We start from the raw sequence: 22059 nt of genomic DNA on the forward strand, positions 1-22059 counted from the left end.
AGCAACAGCAACAGCAACATACAGGCAAAAACTGTGCTAAGAAAAGAGGCAAACCACGCAAACGGAAGCTAAAACGTGCTTGCAGTGACTCTACCATCGTGCTGCTAAGCATACGGGTGGACATGTTGCCAAAACTGCACGGCAACATTGTAGGCAACAAAAATAACGCCAGCAGTTGGGTTGCAAACCTTAAAGCCACCAAATACGAGTATGTCAGCCTGCCTGAGAAATGCGAATAATTAAATATTACGAAAGGAGCAGGAAAGTCAACATAATCGATTCACTGCTAATAATAATTGCAGATAATACTGATCAAAAACAAAGATCTATAATGGAAAACTCGAAGAAAAAACAGGACTCGAAATAAAATCCACAATGTTAACTCACTGTTTCCTGTGTGGATTATGTTCAACTGTGTCAAAATAAAGAACTTATATATATATATAAATATACATATAAAGGCGAGAAAATTAATTCAATCTATTTTTGATTTCAGCAGACCTTTTGTTTTTCAATTCCACAAACGAAATATATTGTAAATTTTTTTAATAAGTAATTTAATTCTTTTCCTGGACATAAAAATAATAATGATACATGTTTGACTTATTTCTAGATTGATTTGTATAATCAGAAACATATTTGCTGCATTGGTTTCCTTCTGGGTTTTCCAATTTTTGCAATAAACGTTGAACTATTTTACATTTTAAGACATTACATTTCTGACAGGTGGCTTAGCATATTTATCAATTATTTATTATTTCTCTATTTTATTTTATCTATTCTGTATTTTGAATGCCTAATAAGCAACCAATCATTTGGTAACATTTTATTGTTACTGTCATAAGGATGTGTAAGCTTGTACGATTTTGCCATTAACTTTAGAAAGTTAATTTTTAAGTACAGATTTTTGCAATGCAAGTCAACATTTATTAATTAATTTAAACTTTTTTTATTGCTGATTTTCTAAAATACTACGATAGAGCAGACCAGCAGGACAGAAACTTTTCCAATCTTGCCATCTGCCGTTAATCAGTTCTCATTCTATGTTTAATATATAAATTGTTCTTTGTTAATTTATTTATTTAAAGTAGACTAAATGCAATCTACAAACTTTAACAGAATAAATTGAAAAATTAATTATAAAATTCTGGAATTTTGCTTAATCTTTTTTATTTTTAATTTATTTACAAGACATTTTTAGTATCTGTGGCAACATGTAGCCGCAACATTCGTTTATTTCTCTCGCAATTCCCTCTCTGCGTGCTCTTAATGCTGCCGTGCAACAAACTTGTTGAGCGCTCATTTGGTGAGTCGACGCATTGCGGCAACACTTCAACAGTTGCTTGCCTCTCCCACTACCCCTACCACTACTACTACTACTTCTTCAGCTCCCTCCGAGGCAGTTATTCGCGTGAATTGCACATGAAATGGCATCGTTCTGCGAAACAATCAAACTGTCAATTTAAATATGCACAACAACAACAAAAACAACAAGAACAAGAGGCATGACAGAAGTGTGTGTCTTTTATCTGGTCACACTTATTCTTCCATTAAGCAAATTGACGGTATTTATTAAGAGTTGAAGCTGAACTCATTCCCGAAATATTGAAAACTGCTAGCAGAGAAGCAAAGATTCCATCGTCTCTTTTTTCCTTGCCACATTTTGGTTGGTGCAACAATATTTACGGCACTCACGAGTGCCTTTCTTTCCGCATGAATCATTTGGCGCTGTGCGCATAAATTCCTTGTTTTTATTTTCCATTTGGTTTTTCTTCTATTGTTTTTTTTTTCACACTCATAGGCTGGTTTTGTGGACCTTCCCCTGGGCGTGCGAGTCCTGTAACATTTTTTATGAGCTGCCAACGTCGTCCTCTGGTATTTGATGGCTCCTTCTCGACATTTTGCCTGGCGTTTCGGCATTTCGACATTTGGGCAGCTTTAAGCAAAAGGTATTCCAGGCATGTCATGGCCATGAATTTTGGCCAGTTGAATTGCCGTATTTTAACTGACTCGCATGCAGCCTGGCATCGACACAGATGATGAGATGGCCTGCCTGTCTGGCTGACTGCTGTTAATTATGATAAATGTGCCCTTAATAAACTTGACGGTGTCATAAGACCGCAATGTTTGTTAACTGCCCGTCTAGGGCAACATCCAAGTCGCGTTAATGCATTTTCTTATCGGAAAAACTGTGCTAATGGCATTTCCTGTACAGCTCGCCATTAGCACAGCAAACGACGTTAGCCGCTTAACTTGTTGTTGCTTTTCTTTTCCTTTTTTTTATGTTGCTACTGCACATTGGTCGCATGACATTGTTGTCGTGATGTTCAGCAGTTGAGCTGTGCTGCAGCTGTGCACGTGTCCAGGTGGCAGCAATCCTGCTTGACTTAATCAAGTAAATACACTCAAAAAGAAATCGCATTCAAATGAAAATCTTCCGGAAAATTAGCAAGTTATTTTTTTCAAATTTCAAATAGGAAAAAATAATTCTTTGCATTAGAATGCATAGTCAACCTGCAATGAAAACTAGAAAAATGTTCTGAGTTTTTACAACAAATTGTTTTGAATAGCGAACAAAAATTCCTTTTTTTATTTGCATTAATAGATTATATTATGGAGAACAACTAATTACTTATTCTTAGAAAATAAATACTTTCTAAAATTCAGAAGCGAGTAATAAAATTTTCTGTCTACGGTTAAAATTTTTAAATTTATAAACTATAAAAACTGTTTGTATATATGAAATGCTAAAACATTTACGCTTAATAATAATATAAGTAACCAAAATCAATGCTATTTTTTCTATATATAATCTACACATCAGCCTGATATTTTTTCTGAGTGTAGTAAATCGATGAGTCAGTTGGGATGCGCACGTGTTCATAGCCTGATTGCCAGTTGATGTCATTCTGCTTGTATGAGTATGTGTCTGAGTGTCAGTGTATGTGTGTGTGTGAGTGTGTGTGAGTGTGTGTATATGTGTGTGTGAGTGTGTGTGAGTGTGTGTACTATACTCGATTCTAGTTGCATTAACGTTTATTCAATCAACGTTTAACGCAAATTGCCTCTTAAATTGAGCCCAAATATCTCTGCGAGTATCTGCATTATGGCCAAGTAATTTGATTAGGCCAATAGGCGTGGCTGAAAATCGACAATCGTAATACACATATGCTAATTAAACACACTCTCAGCAAGTACAACAATATCAAACGGCATTAATACTGATTCTTGCAGAGATTTTCATATTTTTCCATAGCATTCTTTTCTGCGCTGTGCAAAATTTGTCGTCATTTTCTTTGATGGCACCTATCTAATATAATATAATAACTCTTTTAAGTACACACTATAATTAGATAAAATTAAAGCAGTTTTTTTTTATTTTTAATTCGCATTATAAACGAAAATAAAGGTAATAAATTAAAGATATTCATTAAACAATACAATTCAAGTCGGAGCATTTGCGACTTAAAATAGAATATAATATAATAGAATCCCTTATATTTATTAGCACAGGTGCTATAGCAACAATTAACACAAAACGCAGCAATATAAAAGCAATTTAATTATTCTCATTTTCTGGCTCAATTTTCAATTGTACCTGCCCCTATTCGCACACAATTGTATATTTATTTTTGCATAATACATGCAAAGCTTTAAATAGCTGATATATTAGAAGGCTCAAATTCTATTGCCGAAATAAATTGGTTTCCCAACATTTCGTAAATTGAATTATTATTGGTATTAAACTGACTAGAAAGTGGCAAATATTTGGTAAAATACTTGAGTAAGTATGCGGGCAACTTATTGTTTGTTGTTAGCGGAAAGTCGTTTGAATATTAAATTCCGCATTTCTAAGATGCGTACACCAACAATTAAAGTATTCGATCTTTCAAGTTTTTGTATTGATTATTTTGTGTATAATTTATAATAAATATGGTTGCTGGCTTGCAGAAAAGTTCCAAAAGTGTATTTAAAGTTAAATTTCGTATGAAATTCCTAGTAGCTTTGGCAACTTTGGCTCTCAACTTGACGCATGCGAGTTTATCAAGGGCAAGCAAGTGCCTGGAGGGCTCTCAGCTGAATCCATTTTATGCATATTATCTTTCTATACTACAGATTTCAACAGCTTATAACTAGTAGTTTGTGCTAAGATTTGCCTGTCTCTGACTTATGTTCTTATTTGTATCTTTTCCTTCTTAACATTTTACCAAATTCCCTTGGGTATTTTCTGGGTTTTTCCAAAGAAGAATGCAATAAATGTTGGACTATTTTACCTTTAATACCCACAGATGTATTTATTAATTATATTTTTTTTCTTATATTTATTTTTACATTTAAAATTTTAATTATTATTATGATTACTATTGTTATTTTTATTATTATTTATAATTTCTTTTTCAATTAATTACTTTTAATTTTATTTAATTTAACTTGGAATTTTAGTATTATTTGAAACTTCTTTTTGTTAATATGTGAAGTTTTCTTAGTCCACATTAAGTAAATACAAAATGTTATACATATACTTTAAGAACCATTAAACATGTCCGGTCTTAATAGCATCGCAACGTTCATTAATTATAATGACGATTCTGTATTAACCATTACGTATACGACATGTGGTGTAGTTGATGCCTGTGCACAGCCGGCAATAATTAACCAAGTTAATTGCATGAAATGTCAATAAGAATTTACGAATGTGATGTAATTAATTGTGATATTTGTGCACTCATTGCAGGCAACACCGTACAGTGATGTCTCTAAGAGCTGGCTGCATTCCAAATATGCAAATTCAATTAAAACATCAAGTACGAAACATATTTTGCAATGGCACTCCAAGTGGTCATCTGACCATTCGCATAGTTTACAGTCTATGCAATTCAATCCAAAACAATTGCATAAAATTATGCGCAGCAGAGCGAGAAATTAGTTTTTTAGTGGCAACATTGGCGCTGTCAACGTGTCAAGTGTCGCCAGGCGGTGCCACGCCTCCCATTCAAGAAAACCAACTCCTGCAGTTGTTTGCTTGCCACAGACTGAAAGCGACAAGCGTCGCAACGAATTTCTCTGCAGCATGCAGCTGACAACATTTGCCATTTGGCCAAGAAGTGTGCGTCTTTCTTCCCTTGTGGGTAAGTGCATGTGTGTGAGTGTATGTGTGTGTGTGTGTGTGTGTGTGTGTGTGTGAGTGGGTAATGTTCTGGTGAATTTCATGGCCCGCTTGGCTAACATTTTCTTTGTGCCATGTTGTCTGACTGCTTGACTACATTTTCTTCTGCTGCTGTGTCTTGATTCTGAGTGCGTTAATTATTGAAGCAGTCCAAATTATCTTTTTCACTTTCACTCTGTGCCAGCTTAAGCTGTTTGTCAAATTACATGCGCAATTATGAGCATGTCTGAACAACAGCTGCCAACCAACTTGCTGGCCAAGAGTTAATTTTAAAACACATTTCACTAAGCTCATTAGGCAGTGTCCCAACTTTTGGCTTATTCAAATGACTGAAAAGCATTGGGTTTATTTACTTTTGATTTGCAAGGCTTGCGATTCTTAGCTGATAAGCAGAAGATGGAAGAGTTGCCCCTTCGTATACCCTAAACACATTTTAAAGGCTAAGCAGAAAAATGGGAGAAGGTTGCAACTTCGACCACATAAATAAATATGTAAATAAAAATACAGTATATACATCTGAAAATTACTTTCGGTGGATTACTAAATGTTGTATTCTCACGAACAAAAGTCAGAGCAATAACCTGTGTTAAATTTAGGCACATCTGCGCATAAATTACATAATTTATAAATTTAAATAATTTGCGTTACGCATAAAAAGCCACTAAATGTGCGATGCCGAATAGAAAGCAGTATCTCAGTCCCTTATGTGCCGCTAACAAATTGCGTATACGCCGCATGTTTGTTCACTCTAATTTAGCAGCCAAAAATCTGCTGGCAGGTTCAATACCGTTCGACGTAGCTCTTAATGGGTTCTTCGACTCAGCATGGAAAAAAGAAACCAAACAATTCACAGCGGGTGCATTGGACGCTGCCCCATTATCAGCTATTGGCATTGGCCAAGCAAAAAAGCAAAAAAAAAAAACAAAAAGAAACAAAACAAAAGCAAAAACAAAAACAAAAGCGCCAAAGCAATTTACATTCTGTTTACCTTTGACGCCCATACCTGCCCTCTTTTTTGTATTTGTTTGATAGCTTGCCAGATGCTCAGCTGCCTTTCAGCCAAGAAGCAGTTTCAACTGTATTTCTGGCTAAAGTATATGCATATGTATGTAGCTAGTTTAGGGGTATCTCTGCCCAGCGGGCTTTAATTTAATATTTCTCACTTCATTTGGGGTCTCGGCTAAATTGTTTGGCATCGCTTCAACACTTTACATACATTTGCATTGCAACAACAACTTAAACAGAAACTGAAGTCAACGCTTTAATAAACGACTCCGCTGACACCCCCGCCTTTCCACCTTTTCCCTATCTATCTCTATCTATCTCTCTCTATCTCTCTCTTTCCCCACTTAGGCAGTGCCTTAACTGAAACCGTATCTGGAAGAACTGAAGCATTTCGGTCATTAAAGCGCCAAGCCAAAATCGTAGCATACTTTTCTGCGTGCCCAACTTTTATAGCCACTTTGGGCAGGTGTCTGTGTGCGTGTGTGTGTCTGTCTGTGCCTGTGCCTGTGTCTGTGCCTGTGCCTGCCAGTGTGTGCGTAAGTGTGTGCGAATATATAATGTGTAGATTTCTTGTCTTGCTGCTGATTATTTGCAGCTTATTGCGTTTATGCTACGCTTATCGCATTCGCATGAAAATCGCATTAAGACTCTTCTAGTAGGGGACCCACGACTCCACATACATAAAACAGATGCTTGTTGCGAGGGGAACTGGGGCATAACTGTGATTTTCTTGCCGCTGTCTGCCTGTTTGCATAGCATATTGTGTGGGCGCCTCGTGTTGGCTTTGCCTAACTGTTTTGTTGGCAACTGTTTGATTAGCCCGCTCTGCCACATCACATAAGTAAATATTAATTCGAGGGCTGGCCAATCAAGATCCCTTTACTATATATATACATATATACATTTTTAAAAAATTAATTGTAAACTGAATTATGCCTTATATAGTATGTAGAACTCTATCATGCTGTAATCACATTTTCAATATTACAATTTTTGCGAGAAATCTCTGAGCGTGTTTTACTTTGGCAAACTTCTCTTACTCTGCAGGTTTTGCAGGATTTGCCTATCTCAGTTTTATTTACTCTCTCCCTTTTTATATCTCACTTTATCTACCCCTTCTTAATTTGTTACTTTCCTGTGCCATAAGCTACTAGCACTTAACAATTTTAGCTACAATTTGTATTTTTTAGATTTCCCCAAGCCTTGCAATAAATGGTGGGCTTTCTGTGTCTAGGCTAGAAACCTTTTTTTTTAAATATTTAATTAGATGTATCTATTGAGTTAATTTTTGCCTATTGTTATATACGACACAAGGTTCGTTTACTGTTTACTCGACCCTCGTATTTAATTCTGATGTTGCCCAGATTTCGCTCATTTGGTGTGTTTTATTTTGTTTGGCCATTTAATCAAGGCCGTCAACGTCCGTTAAATGTGTAAATATTTGCCCAAGGCTTGTCCTTACTCCCTGCCCTATATATGAACCCATGCATCATACCTATACTCATCCCGGTGTATTCAAGGTTAGTTTGTCCTGGCTCATATTTGCATAAGTTCAGTTGACGTTTTGGTTGGCGATTGTCTTCTTGACCTACTTATCGCATCATTTATTTATGAGGATTTAATGAAAACATTCTAGCTAAGATATGTAAATTCATTTGAATAATTTAATGAGCAGCAGCAATTGTTGGAAATAACATAAACCTATTTTCAAATTTGTATTATTTACATCAACTTCAAATAAATGATGATAAAATAAATGTTTCCATAAATAATGTTAAGATAAAAAAAAACTTTTGCGACTTTATAGTTGTTTATTGCCACAATCATAGTAATTGAAATTATTTATATAATTTAGATGCATAGTTTACGACCAGGAGATAGATAATTGTTTATAAACAACTTTAAAGCTGTTGATAGAAAAGTTTTTCGTGCTGAACTGATGAAGTGTACTTTAATTTGTTCACTATTTCCGTTTAAGTAGGTCAGCAATAAAACTGTTTTTATGCTCATTTTATGACCAGAAAAATATGATTGAGGGGCCATTAAAGTTAAGAGCTTTTTAAATAAATGTTTCCGTTGATAGAGCAGAGTTTGATTACATTTTTTATAACACTCAACTTATAAATACTAATTTAATTTGATCCATCCATTCATAAAGTATACTCTGTAATTGCCAATAAAAATCAACATTTAGTTTAGTATTTTGTCAGCTGTTTGTTTCCAACAATAAAATCGATTTTCGGCCATTTTTAACGGGGTCGTTAATTTGTACAAAAATTATGAAAAATATGGTACAAGGCTTGTAGAAAATAAATTAATTAATAGATTTGCATATAAATGTGCCACCTTTTTATTTTGTTTATTCCATATGTTTTGGAGGAGCAAATAGTAAGAATTTTCTTGGACTTGGTGAATATATATTGTGATATTGTGAATTCCTCAAACAAGATCAGTAATTTTCATTTATCATATTATATTAGACGCAACTCGATTAAGCACTTTGAAGAAGGGATCGCTAATTGGAAACTTTTGCAGGAAACTAGCTCCAAATCTGCGATATGGTCAATGCTCTCAAACAGGAACCCGAGATAGACGTGACCTTTTTTATAATTGTTGTCCCGGTCACATTTATTTTCGTAACTATTTTAAACAACTAAACATTTTGTAAAACGAAAATTGAATATAGGATTTAGAATTTTTTCAATTTTTTAAAAAGTAACAAATGAATAAATTATTTAGATTTCGTTATAGCGATTTGAATTGCAATTTTTTGTATATATTATAATTAATAATAATAATTAATGTAAACAATGCCATGCTAAGTTGCGCCTCGCTCTGCTCATAGCTGCTACGCCCATGTTTACCACTGTTTATCAAATCTCACACAACAGACCATCTTACTCGCCTGTCAGCTCATAAGCTATATATTATTGATACTTATATATGGATAGGTCCGCAATTGGGCTGGACTCCAATCATTTATCATATAATTCTCCTTGGAACAATTCGTTTGCTTTTTCTTTTAAATAATTAATAAGAATGTGGCCCGCACAGATAATTTCCGGCTTGCTGAGGAGAGCAATAAATTTGTGCTAATGATTTATTATCCAGTGAAGTACTGCATTTAAATTTTAGAAACTCAATTTTTGTACAGCATGTAATGTAAAAAAAAAAAATTCCCCAAAAACTCATATTAAAATTCTACCATCAGTTTATTTCATCTACTTGTACTACATCATTTTTATAGCCTTGTATAATTAATTTTAGAATGATAGGGACGTCTCCGGCCCCATAAAGTAGACACTCCGCTAAATTTCATTAAATGCACAAGCTTTTTCCCTATAAGTTTTCAAACATAAAATATATATATACATAAAGTGCAAAATATGATCAAAGGACTTAAATCCATTAACGTGGAACAACATTTTTCGACAAGATTAGACTGGTAGCAAAAGTTTCATGCATTTGGGGAGTTGCGTAAGGGATTGATTTCAAATCCCCCATTTTAAAGTCCAAAAAAGATCCAAATCATTTTTTTATGTAATAAAAATGTTGTACATTTAAATAACTATAAGTGTGGCATTTCCAACCGTGTTCTTAAAATAAGTTTTATTTAAATGCAGTGGATTTAATTGAATGCCGCAACTTAGTGTTAATTTTTTTAAATTGCCTTAAAAATATATTATCTCATCATGCTAAAAATGTGATTCTTTTTAATTTAACGTGTTTACAAATAAATAATTGAGTTAAAAAGAAAAAATATTCTGTAAATAAATAAATGTAACTTTAAAAATCATCTTTCATCTTCTTGTATCCATCACGAAATACGTCGAAATAAACCGACTCAGCTTTGGTAAAAAAAATCATCATCTTCATGGTCATATCCATAACCAAAAATGTCAACCTTTCTGATACAAATGTAGAAACAAATATATAACATTTGAATATATTTTTTGCTGGTTTCATATAAACCGTTTTTTATTTACAAATAAAATGCAAATATGCCTTAGATAGCACTTCCATCTTGTTTCTTTAAGCTTTTTGTGCTAAACATTCAGATTTCCTGGCAAGTATCTCTTAAAAAAAGGTCTTTACATTATTAAAGAAGAGTTTAAAGATTTATAAAATTGTACGTGTATTTGGAAGCAGCAAAAATTCCAAACTTTTAACTCGAATTTATTGTATAATAAAATCTTCCCTCTGTCCGAATGGCATTCACATTTTCTGCCTAATATATTCAAGCAATATTAGCTTAAGCCTTTTATACTTTTGGGTATTGCAGACTTACATTCATAAAGCCATATGAAGTTTATGAAGCTCACAAATTTAAAGTTTAATCACGAAACTTGTTAGGGAAATTGAGCTGTAAATGGCTCTTACGGACGCAACCTGAACAAAACTTAAGCCAAGTTAAGTCAAAGACTCGAAACCATTTAAACGGTCATTTGCCGGCAGTTCAGATGTGGCCAAAAAGGACTTGCGCCAAACAATTCGAGCGCATTGTTTCCACAGCCGCAATCGACACTCCTAAAATGTCAGAAATTATGCAGATTCCAAGGATATCTAAGCACTTCCATTTACCGTTCGGGGCCATCTATGGTGACAATATTAAAGTTGACACCATTTGGTTGGGGTTGGGGTTGGGTCCTTGGGTTGTAGGCACAGATAGCTTCAATTATGCCGTTCGTGTCCGGACTGTGCCCAGTAGAAGTCTCGTATTGAATTCGGTACGTGATGCTATCTGAGCTGTAGCTGCGTGACTGGCTGACTGAAGTATCCATTCCCATATTATGTTCCAACAACGTCAACAATAATACCTTTGGGCCTCCTGATGCGCTTTTGATATCTTGTTTGTGCGCTGCTGACTGACAACTTTGTGTTGTAAGCCATTGTTGTCGTTGCCGTTGCCGTTGTCGTTGTCGTTTCTTGTGACGACAAGTTGCCGCCATCAGCTTGAGAAATAGTTTCTGAGCTGTTATGAATAAAAAATAAGATATCCTTGAATTGCACACTCATACACCCACAACACGCACACAGACGTTGCCTGTCACCCATAAGTTGATTGAAATTAAAAACAAGCTCAGCGATTTCCCTGGCACCTAGTACTTAGGACACTGTCACAGGATCTGTCTCAGTATTTCTATATTATGCCAACAGATGAAGAGCACGCAGATACCCACACACACACACATTCTTAACACACAGGTGTAAAATTTCACAAGCATTTTTTATGCCAACCATTTTTTTGCCAGGACTTTAAAATTTTTGCTCGGCAAGCTGTTTAAGTTTTTTATTCCATTTCGCCTCGCTTCGGTTGGGCCACATCAAATTTGGTGCACTCGAAAGTATATAATGAAAATGTACATCAAACAAACAGCGCACATAAAATTGTGTTGCTGGAATTACAACAAGATTTTACACTCCGCCCTTGATGGACATTTACGAGATGGACACCTGTCGCAATAGAAATAAGTACAGACTTTTCAAGCGACGCAATAACGCAAGCTGCAAATGCCGCATGCCACAATCACTCATGCCTATGGGGCAAAAATAGTTGCCACTAACTCAAGCGAAAGCTGCTTACAGTGAAACTATAGATAGTGTAAGGTCTTTGCTGTGACTCAATACACTCAGAAAAATGCCTTAAAGCTAGAATATAATTTTTATTTTAAGAAATTTCTTCCTAATGTAAAAAAAAAGAATTTCTTAAGATTAGAAACGATTTTTTACTTAGGTATCAATAATTTAATCAATCTATAATTAAGAAATATATTTCTAACGAGGGTAAAAAAGTTAAAATATAAAATCTTTATTTTTGGGAAACATTCTTTCTAAAATTCATCATAAAAACATCGACTTTTGAATTCAGAAAAGTAAGACACTGTTTTATAATTTTCAGAGCCATTGGCTTACTCAAGTCTTACTCTTTCCTTAATAACATTTTCAGTTCTGACGGTATACCACTTGACAGATGTATGAAGTAATTGAGATAATTTTACTTCTTGTCCATTAATTCAAATTTTATAGTTTTATTAAATTCACTGTGAGCAAAGCTATTAAATTTCTTGGTTTTATCAAGCGTTGTCTCCATAATATCCGATTCACCTAAGCAGACTAGAATCTGTGCCAAAGACGTTCTTATTTTTGCCTCTTGAATTACCTCTATACACTGATAGACTCCTCCTCATTGACCTTTTCCCCCTTACTATTCAGCGTGTCATGCTAGGTGTTATCTTTATTATCTTATTTTTAATTACTAAATGGTGAAATCGATTCCGCTGCGTCGATGTGCCAAAGAAAGCATTTTTCTGTTCCCCGTTGTAGTTGTAGTTGTAGCACTCTGTATTAATTGCAATAGATTTAATAAAGTAATCAATTTAAAGTCGTCAATTTCTGTCAGTAAAAACTCAATTCTAAATTTCTTGTCGCGAAAATAACCTTTTTGTGTATATATATTTTAGCACCATAAATTATTCATACTCACTCTTTCATATTTGTGGTCTGATTGGTTTTTTCTGTGTTTCCCCAATACTTCCAATCAATTTTGATTTGATTATTCCATTTTTTTTTTTTAACTTTAATTTGAATTGTAAATTTAAGTTTAAAATTTAATTTTTGGAAACCTTTTTTCAAATTGGTGGTATTTAGTCGCCTTTCAATAAATAAATTAATAAATACTTTTTACTGCAAATTTTTGTTAAGGGCGAGTCTAAACGCATTCAATGGCTACATTTAATGAAGTTGAGAGACAAAAAATTTAAAACTGTATTGATTTAAAAACCAGATCAACACTTAAATAATATATTCATATTTATTCAGATGATATTTAAGCAATGCTTAAAGCTCTAATAGGAAATCTCGAAACTGGATTTAATTCACTCAATTTTTGCCCTTTTTATGATTGCAACTGCTAATTCACTCACAGACTAGCGGTTATGTAAGAGACATAATCCACGCTGCAAGTATCACTTTCAGATAGTTCTAATGGCACTTAATCAATTTAACTGCCAGTTAAATACGCACTAGCAAATGCACACAACCACTCGACGACCAGACTTTCGACAGTTGCACGCGTCGTATGCGTAATAATTGAAAGGCCAACAAATTTGTAGCCAATTTGTGGCAATTGACAAGCACTAAATGAGCATGCTGCACGATAGTTACGAGTGGGTGGTTGACGTCTGCACTTTTAATGATATATTAAATGTCACAAAAGGCACAACGAGCAGAAATCGATGTTTATAAAATTGACCCACAGCCACTAAGCGGGCATAAATAATTCATTTAGATAACAGAGGCAGGCTATTGAATTACACAGCTCTGTCTGACTGTCTAGTGTATGTGTGTGTCTATATACGAGTATATATATATATCTATATATATTTATATCTGTATTTATGTATTGCTTTTTATGACACTCCAGGGAAATGACGCCTTATGAGTGTCATTTTAATATAGTACACAACAACTTTGACAATATTGTCTGGCATTTAGTTATTGTGAGAAATCCGAATGGTATTTTTGTGGCGTTTGTCTCTCTATTGATAGACACAAAGTTATTCAAGCTGTTACATCCATATATTATGTATACTATACATGGATATATCTGCAAAGATACACATGCAGTCATATTTAAATGGGTGTGTGCGTGCGTCATAACACACGCAACAAATGTTACACATTTACACTCAGAAAATAGCTAGACTTGAACTTAAAAAAAAAAACATTAATTTGACGCCAAACTTTATTTTTACACTTTTTTTCCAACATTAGAAAGTGATTTTTTATAGAGAAATGGTTGTGATTGCGGCTCCAATGTAGAATTTTCTAAAACTTTGTTAATTCTAAATTTCAGTAGATGTATAATGTTATTTTAATAAAGGGATACACTTTATTTAGTAGAATTTAATTTTCATAAACAGATCAATTCATTGTGTTTTTTTTTTATTAATATAAGATTTATTTCCCAAATATAGATAACAATTTTTCTTATTATTTATTTATTAGATAGATACTTATATACTAACAGAGTAAAATATAATTATCGTAATAATACATAAATTTAGTTATCATTGCCGAGGACTTAATGCTTAATTCTAATTAGTTTAAAAGTAATTGTTAACAGTACTAAATAGATAATTTAATTGCTTCGTTTATATGTCTGCAATTGACATATTCGGAAATTAGCTTAGCTATAATTTGAAGTGTAAATTTTTTCGCAGAGTGTGGCAGAGAAGGCAACAGAACGACAAAAAACGGAAATAAACTGAATGTGGCAGACGTATGTATAAATGTATATTTGAAGCACCACAAACATTTATCAAGTGGTTCGCTCAATTTGGCAAATCTAAGCGTCTATCGAAGCCCATTCATTTGACTCGCTTTCAGCAGTTTGTATTGATTTTGCCAACCTTTTTTTTATGCCCTTGAAGCGGGTATTTTCATTTTGTTTTCAAGTTTGTAATGCATAGAAGGAGAAGTCTTCTACTCCATTTAAGAGCTGATTATTTTATATATAATATATTTTTATCTATTTATTTTTTACTTTTCTTTGCAAGTCCTGCTTAATTTCCATAAGGACCTAAGCGACCCTATTTTAGAGACTAAATTAGCAAATCATCTCAAAGATACTCAAATCGACTGTCTAACCATGAAAGCTTCTTGGCAATTAATTTATTAGATAATAGTAGAAACATTAGACGTCTGAAAAGTGGACCTACCACACAGATTTTAAGTAATTGTGTCAAATTAGCTAACTAATATTTATAAACATTTGCTGATTGTCCTCTGAAATTAATAAAGTTATTTAATTTTCGTATTTTTTGTGTCGCTATTAGCCGACGATAAATAAGCAAATAAAAATATAATAATAATACCCATTTTTTTGCTGAAGACTGTACTTAGGCCGGAGCAGACCAGGTCGGGCCACTTTATCAAATAGTTGCCATATAAACAATCTGTGGAAAGATGTGTTTTACAATGCTAACTTAAATTTAATATTGAGTTAAGAGCCAGACCGTAAACATGTATCAAATGAAAAATATTTGCTTAAAAGCTATATATTTCTTTAAATAATTTCAACTATAAATTAAATGGATTATTTATATAATAATATTTCAGACTTCAAACCGTAAATTTGTTAGTCTATAAGGGTACGTAATCTACTGTGTCCCTATGACAACAATTCGTTTTTTGACGTTGCTGGATTTTTGGGCACGCCCAAGTGGCCCTGGAAAGTATTCTAGTGATTTGCAGAGCAATCATTTTTTTTTTGTTTGTGCTTTGTCCCCAAAGCAAAAGATTCCATTTGAGCCGTTAATTTTAAAGGCGGCGTGGCACGCTCGACTAATTAGCTGCGCTCATCATTGACGTCATTTGCATGCACTAACAACACTCGAATTTCAATCAAAACAATTTACACAACAAGCCGCCCAGCCCACCTCCTGTTTTGGCCAAAGTTTTATCCTTTTGTTAGCCCAGTTCTTATGGCGTTTTGTTGCCGTTTTCTGTGTTTGCTTTGGGATCTGAGGGGGGCAGGAGCCAGGTGGGCAGAGGGGCAGGGTGGCTGGAGTCAGGCTCACCTGGCCGAACATTTTATTTAAGTTTTCGCATTGTTTAGACTTATGTACATTTGCCTTGAGTGAGATGCCGGAGTAGGGTTTCTTTTTTATTTTTATTCTCGTTCTTTGTGGGAATGGGCAGAGGTTTGTTTACTTACCCACAATTGTCGTTGTTGTTGCTGCTTTTATTGTTTTCACCCTCAACTTTTGTGCTCGCTGCTCTGTTTGCTTTCACATTGTAAAAGTTGGGTTTTTTCTTTTTGGTTTGGTTCCCTCGGACTTTTTAACTTTCCAAGTGCGGTTTTTCTGCCTTTCAGTTTAAACATTGCCATTGCCTAGGTGAGAATGAGCCTCAAAAGTTTTGCGCTCACTTTCCACATACATATATATGTATAAGTATATCTATCTCTATATTGTTCATGTAAATATTACGCCAGAGTCAACAAAAGGTCGATAACCATTTGACAAAGTCGCGGTGTTCTTGACTTGCCAGCATTAAATACAATGTCAAAAGTTTTCTATTATAGTTCGCCAGTACTTGGCAAGTGCCATTAAAATGTCGCTGATTCATTTGATTCTTTTAGAGACTCCCTTTCTCTCGCACACACTCACTCTCTCTCTCTCCCTCTCTCTCTCTCTCTCTCTCTCTCTCTCTCTCTTTCTCTCTCCCTACAACAATGCAGGCGTTGACTTTTATCAGTGCACGCTCAATTAAAAGTTGGCATTTTACAAATTGTTGGTCCTTAAGTTCTATCTATATTAGACTAGCTGATTGCTTTCACATTTTCATTACGTGCACTGAGAATAAAAATAACCCAGAAATTTGGAAAATTACCTTATAGATTAGTGAAAATTAAATAGTTTTTTTTTTCTTGGTTTCAGAAATGTTTTCAATTCTTTAAAAGTAAAGTTTCATGTTTCAATAAAAATAACTAAATATAGGAAAAAATTCCTTAAAATTAAAAAGGTTTTATTCTACTTTTAGGAAATACTTAAAATTCTAAAAAAACATGTTTCGGAAAATGTAAATTAAATTTAAAAAAAAAAATCTTTCTTAAATTGGGAAACACGTAATGATCAAGAATTCAAATCGACGTAAGGCGATGAACTTATATTATAAAAGCGTGATTTAAAATATTTGCTTATGTAAATTCTTGAAATACTAATATTTAATAATAATAAACTTTATTAAAAAAAACTGCTTTTAAATTCTAGAAAGAAAAAAAATAGTGTTTTTTACAAATATACTTTCTTAGTAATACGGTGAGCTGCCCGAGTCGCAAAAAAGTATGTCAACTTTATAAATTTAAAATGGTGTTTTTTCTAAGTGCATGCACTTGAATAAAAGTTTTAAATAAACGTACAACTAGCCTAGATAGCCTGAGAAACCAGTTCGCATAGAAGGTGCGGATCAAGATTATATATTCTTTATGGGATCAGCGACATTTGATTCAAAGCGTTACTTCACGACAAAATTACAATATAAAATACGGGTAATGAGATAAATTGAAGTGATATTAATATTAATATATATAAGTATTCATTTTCTCATTATATATATTATGACGAACTCCCAATCAAATGTGGCTTATTGTTGTATTTACAAGCGGATGCTAGAAGCCAACAGATATTGCTTATCTTTATCAATACTGGTTATTGTTTACAGATAAGACTCGAACGGGGACTAACTCAACGCAATTGACGAGCTAACACTCAGTTCGTTTTGTCAACTCAAATTGGACATTTGTTTGGAGCAATCGCGTTAAGTTTCCGAAATGGAACCATTTTTAATCGGTTTCCTAATCGCGATTTCGATATTCTTCGTAACTTCAGTAATTGTGGCAATAAGACGCAAACAACGATCAGCGCAAAATGTTGGCTACGTAATCAGTGAGGGTGGTGAGTGAGAATAATTCTCAAAATAGACTTTTATCGATGGCTATCATCTCTACAAGTACACTTCGGTTCTATTGCACTGTCTTGAATTTAATTTGGATTTCTTTGTTTGCTCTACAGCACCAGGTAGGTATCCCGCTCAGCAGTACCCGCCTCCAGCATATCAGCATAGTGTGCAACCAGTAGCCTATGTTTATCCAGGCCAGAACTACAGGTTTGCATTAATATTTAGTATAAAAATATATATTATTATTTTTGTATTTAATATTCGTATTATTTTTTATAGCCACGTTGGAGTGCAGTTGCCCATGCAAATGTCGGGAATGCAAGGTCCAGCGCCAGGGTAGGTTTAATTCAAATTGAAGTTCACTCAAATAACTGATAACACATTTATTTTTCCACATATAAAATGTCTGGCAATAGCATGCAACCTTATCCAGCTATGCAACACCGTGATTTGAACCCGCCTGGAACGACGCCTGCGCCGGAACCCACAGTTCTCCAAGCAAGTGTCGAGAAACCCGTCAGCCAGCAAACCCACCAAGGAGCCGTTGAATCAGTTAGTCAAATCTAAGGAGCATTTTGACCATTTTCATATTTATTATTAATTTAGGCAAACTGAGTTATGTTACTTTACAAATCTACATTAATAACGAATTAATGAATTTAAATTTATGAATAATTTGATTGAGAAAGAGTTCCAACATATGGTCACGTTTACATTTAGTTAAGCTGTCTGAATTGTGTTAGTTTGCATATATAAACATAACAACAAAAATAAAGAGTTCAAATTTGTAATCAATTTAACTGAGATAAGATCGCAACAGATGGTCACACTTATCTATGCTATCGATAGTCTGCTGAATCCATACTAACGCCGCAGAGTTGCCAAGTCAACTACCTACATTAAATTACCATTGTGCCAAGTACAACTATGGTTTTTAAATAAAATACTTAAAACTTAATAAAATACTTAACGCGCGTTTCTCTAAAAACTAAAGTCAGCTGGCATAATATATTCATATTTTTGAATAATTTATGCAACTCGCAATCGATAAATGCGATCTGGCAACGCTGCTGCACGGGTATTGGTCGTGCCACTTCCCGATTGTAACTTGTAGTTTTCCACAAGGGAAAACAACGTATTGTTTGTCAAAATAATTAACAATTGCAAGCGCAGTGCCGTTTCAATTTTACCACAAAAACACCGCTGAAAATGTTGGTCAACGAAGCTAGACAAATCCTGAGCCGTGCCAGCTCCTTGGCGGCACGTCACCAGGTGAGGAGATCCTTTCCGCAGGGGGGATTATTAAACACTAATATTATATAAGAATAACGAAAACATAATTAAACCCACTAAAATCGTCATAAAAACTGGTATTACAATTATCGCAATTGGCGGCGATTATGTAAACATTTTCGCATCGAACAGTAAATTAGAATGGCGTGACTAAAAAACAAAATGCGAACAAAACGTTGAAATAATTTGGATATTTTTATTTTGGTTTTTTTCCAGCTGCGTGCGATTAGCAACAGCAGCCAGTTGGAGCAGCAGGCGCAGCCGAAGGAGTCGCAGGCGCCGCAAATCAAGAAGTTCGAGATCTACCGCTGGAATCCGGACAATGCCGGCGAGAAGCCCTACATGCAGACCTACGAGATCAACATGCGCGAATGCGGCCCAATGGTTCTGGATGCCCTCATCAAGATCAAGAACGAGATGGATCCGACGCTGACGTTTAGGCGCTCGTGTCGCGAGGGCATCTGCGGTTCATGTGCCATGAACATTGGCGGCACCAACACCCTGGCCTGCATCAGCAAGATTGATGCGACCAGCTCGAAGCCGTTGAAGGTGTATCCTCTGCCCCATATGTATGTGGTGCGGGATCTGGTCCCGGACATGAACAACTTCTACGAGCAGTACAAGAATATCCAGCCCTGGCTTCAGCGCAAGTGAGTAATGCGTAGTTGACCGACTAGTTAATACCCTGTGCCCATCTAAATAGCGTAGATTAGAACTGGAATTTGGGGATATCTCAGATAAGATCTGATAAGATAACATTTTAGACACTGACAATAAAAATCGATCTATATTAAGAAAATTGCACCAATCTGAAAGCGACAAACAAATTTCTTAAAATGTTCGACTTTTTAGATATGCTTCTTTTTTTGTTGATGTTGTTTATTTATTTCTAAAATTTATAAATCTAAGTGCACATTCGAAAAATTATGCTAATATTTTATTCGTTAATTTCCTTCAATTTTCAAATGAACATGAACATGAAATTTATTTGTAAAAATATTTTTATATATACATAGCAATCTCTGACTTAAGGCTGAATATTTAATAATCAATTTTCATTCAAAGTGTGAGGCAAAGAGAGAAAGGCAATTCTGGTTCTTTGGGTACAGGGTATTTCCTAGTCAAGTATTATTATTTGAGGTGCATATTATGTAATTGATGTGTTTGATCGGCTTAGAAACGAAGCTGGCGAGAAGAAGGGCAAGGCCCAGTATCTGCAGTCTGTCGAGGATCGCTCTAAGCTGGATGGCCTCTACGAGTGTATTCTGTGCGCCTGCTGCTCGACATCGTGTCCATCGTACTGGTGGAATGCGGAGAAGTATCTGGGTCCGGCTGTGCTGATGCAGGCTTATCGCTGGATCATCGATTCGCGTGACGAGATGACCGTGGAGCGTTTGAGCAAACTGAAGGATCCGTTCAGCGTCTATCGCTGCCACACCATCATGAACTGCACGCGCACCTGTCCCAAGGGCCTCAATCCGGGTCGTGCCATTGCCGAGATCAAGAAATTACTCTCCGGCCTGGCTTCGAAGCCGGCACCCAAACTGGAGACGGCTGCGCTGCACAAGTAGGGAAATTGTTAATCCTCCCTTAGCTGCTTTGTTTGTGAATCCGCTCCCTTAATCGACTGATCGATCCGATCGGTCAGCTATGTAACAACTATTTACTTATTTTGCTTAATATGTTTATAATTTATTTAAGATTAAAGTAAACGAAACTTGTTAATACAGTTTGTAAAGGGAACTCTATAAACGCAACCTTAATGAATATTTAACTAAATGGTGTATGGAACTGTGGGCGACGTCTCCTCATTCATCTGTACATCGTCGGCCGAGTAAAAGTCCTGGGTAACTGGAATAACGCGATCGTTAGTCTCGTCATCCTCCTCATCGTGGCTATCGGTGTCCTCGCTGTCGTCGTTGGCTTTTTGGGAAATTAAAAATATAGAATTGGTTTTTAGTTTAAGTTATTACTTATCAATTACCGTCCTCGTCATCCGTCTCAACGCCGGTTATTGTGTGCACCTTGCCCAGCGGCTGCAAGTCCGTTGCGGCTGTTTTCAACGACTCTCGCTGAAATGATTTGCAAGAACGGATTGTCTTTTTTAATGAAGAATTGGATTTTTTATGTACATTAAACACACCCAATTCCTGCGCTCGTCCTCGTATCGCCTCGTTTGCATCTCTTCGTCGGAGGTCACATCGAACCAATACCGATTGGCCACCGAAGGCTTGAGATTGGGAAAGAATGGAATCATGGACATATTTGTGATTTTCAATTACTTTTGTGAAAAGCGATTTGGCGTTGTTTAGTTAGTTAGTCTTTGCGACAGTCTGGCAACGTGTTTAACATATGGGTGCATATATCGATTAATTTGCCATAGTATCGGCATACAGTTATCGAAACATATGTATTTTGTTGTCGCACTGAAAGTCGAAGTCAGAACACATAAAATATGATTGAAATAACCTGCAACGATCGTCTGGGCAAAAAGGTAATATATTTGTGCTTACGCTAAACTAATTAATTAATAACGGTTACCACTCGCCATGCAGGTGCGTGTTAAATGCAATCCCGACGACACAGTTGGCGACCTCAAAAAACTGATTGCGGCGCAGACGGGCACAAAACACGAGAAGATTGTTCTGAAAAAATGGTACACAATTTACAAGGATCCAATTCGCCTATCTGATTGTAAGTAGATATTTTTATATGCATATATTCTTGTTATTGGCATTAAGAACATATTGCATTTGCAGATGAAATCCATGACGGAATGAACTTGGAGCTGTATTACCAATAATGCGATGAGCCAAATGAAATCATAAATAAATCTTTTTTACTGTCCACTATTAATATATTAAATAAATACGTACGCGTAAACAACTACAAATTTCAAATTAATAAGGATTATACTTGATGCTTCATTCACCTAAAATACACTGTACAAAATTCTTTCATAAAATTCGTAAGGATTCGCGCCTTTTTCTTTGCAAAATATTTCAAACTTTCCAGTCAAATGTGTCCTTTTGTAATTTGAATTATATATACATGTATGTATATCTATCCATTTCTTTTCAATGAATTCACGTACATATCTTATTAATTCAGTAAGTTATAATAATTATAAT

At 35.0% G+C, this 22059-nt stretch overlaps 4 protein-coding genes across 4 annotated transcripts; 3 read left to right on the forward strand and 1 right to left on the reverse strand.

The window, feature by feature from the left end:
• The first annotated feature begins 17452 nt into the window (after positions 1–17452).
• LOC116805022 (zinc finger CCCH domain-containing protein 4-like) lies at positions 17453–18299 on the forward strand. The gene is made up of 4 exons (XM_032734682.2): positions 17453–17631; positions 17749–17842; positions 17915–17971; positions 18052–18299. Exons 1-4 carry the CDS (start codon positions 17508–17510, stop codon positions 18200–18202), a joined length of 426 nt encoding a protein of 141 aa, XP_032590573.1. The 5' UTR covers positions 17453–17507; the 3' UTR covers positions 18203–18299.
• A 404-nt stretch (positions 18300–18703) lies between these two features.
• LOC6559534 (succinate dehydrogenase [ubiquinone] iron-sulfur subunit, mitochondrial) lies at positions 18704–20702 on the forward strand. Its single transcript, XM_001987110.3, has 3 exons — positions 18704–18907; positions 19145–19578; positions 20106–20702. Exons 1-3 carry the CDS (start codon positions 18845–18847, stop codon positions 20497–20499), a joined length of 891 nt encoding a protein of 296 aa, XP_001987146.1. The 5' UTR covers positions 18704–18844; the 3' UTR covers positions 20500–20702.
• Positions 20596–21206, reverse strand: LOC6561028 (anaphase-promoting complex subunit 15). Its single transcript, XM_001987111.2, has 3 exons — positions 21072–21206; positions 20913–21000; positions 20596–20851 (listed from the first exon to the last, which is right to left on the reverse strand). Exons 1-3 carry the CDS (start codon positions 21189–21191, stop codon positions 20703–20705), a joined length of 357 nt encoding a protein of 118 aa, XP_001987147.1. The 5' UTR covers positions 21192–21206; the 3' UTR covers positions 20596–20702.
• A 133-nt stretch (positions 21207–21339) lies between these two features.
• On the forward strand, positions 21340–21812 carry LOC6561029 (ubiquitin-like protein 5). Its single transcript, XM_001987112.2, has 3 exons — positions 21340–21422; positions 21484–21622; positions 21688–21812. Exons 1-3 carry the CDS (start codon positions 21384–21386, stop codon positions 21729–21731), a joined length of 222 nt encoding a protein of 73 aa, XP_001987148.1. The 5' UTR covers positions 21340–21383; the 3' UTR covers positions 21732–21812.
• The last annotated feature ends 247 nt before the right edge of the window (positions 21813–22059 follow it).

The sequence above is a fragment of the Drosophila grimshawi genome, unplaced genomic scaffold (genome assembly GCF_018153295.1).
Source record: "Drosophila grimshawi isolate 15287-2541.00 unplaced genomic scaffold, ASM1815329v1 contig_1369, whole genome shotgun sequence".
Lineage (NCBI taxonomy): Eukaryota > Metazoa > Arthropoda > Insecta > Diptera > Drosophilidae > Drosophila > Drosophila grimshawi.

Excerpts from the sequence above, each read along its gene's own strand:
- LOC6559534 (XM_001987110.3), top strand. The coding sequence starts at position 18,845 with ATGTTGGTCAACGAAGCTAGACAAATCCTGAGCCGTGCCAGCTCCTTG. Across the intron at positions 18,908-19,144 it reads CCTTGGCGGCACGTCACCAG|CTGCGTGCGATTAGCAACAG; the intron begins GTGAGGAGATCC and ends GTTTTTTTCCAG. Across the intron at positions 19,579-20,105 it reads CAGCCCTGGCTTCAGCGCAA|AAACGAAGCTGGCGAGAAGA; the intron begins GTGAGTAATGCG and ends TGATCGGCTTAG.
- LOC6561028 (XM_001987111.2), bottom strand. The coding sequence starts at position 21,191 with ATGTCCATGATTCCATTCTTTCCCAATCTCAAGCCTTCGGTGGCCAAT. Across the intron at positions 21,001-21,071 it reads AGGACGAGCGCAGGAATTGG|CGAGAGTCGTTGAAAACAGC; the intron begins GTGTGTTTAATG and ends AAATCATTTCAG. Across the intron at positions 20,852-20,912 it reads TGAGACGGATGACGAGGACG|CCAACGACGACAGCGAGGAC; the intron begins GTAATTGATAAG and ends TTTCCCAAAAAG.
- LOC6561029 (XM_001987112.2), top strand. The coding sequence starts at position 21,384 with ATGATTGAAATAACCTGCAACGATCGTCTGGGCAAAAAG. Across the intron at positions 21,423-21,483 it reads ACGATCGTCTGGGCAAAAAG|GTGCGTGTTAAATGCAATCC; the intron begins GTAATATATTTG and ends CTCGCCATGCAG. Across the intron at positions 21,623-21,687 it reads TCCAATTCGCCTATCTGATT|ATGAAATCCATGACGGAATG; the intron begins GTAAGTAGATAT and ends TTGCATTTGCAG.
- LOC116805022 (XM_032734682.2), top strand. The coding sequence starts at position 17,508 with ATGGAACCATTTTTAATCGGTTTCCTAATCGCGATTTCGATATTCTTC. Across the intron at positions 17,632-17,748 it reads CTACGTAATCAGTGAGGGTG|CACCAGGTAGGTATCCCGCT; the intron begins GTGAGTGAGAAT and ends TTTGCTCTACAG. Across the intron at positions 17,972-18,051 it reads ATGCAAGGTCCAGCGCCAGG|CATGCAACCTTATCCAGCTA; the intron begins GTAGGTTTAATT and ends GTCTGGCAATAG.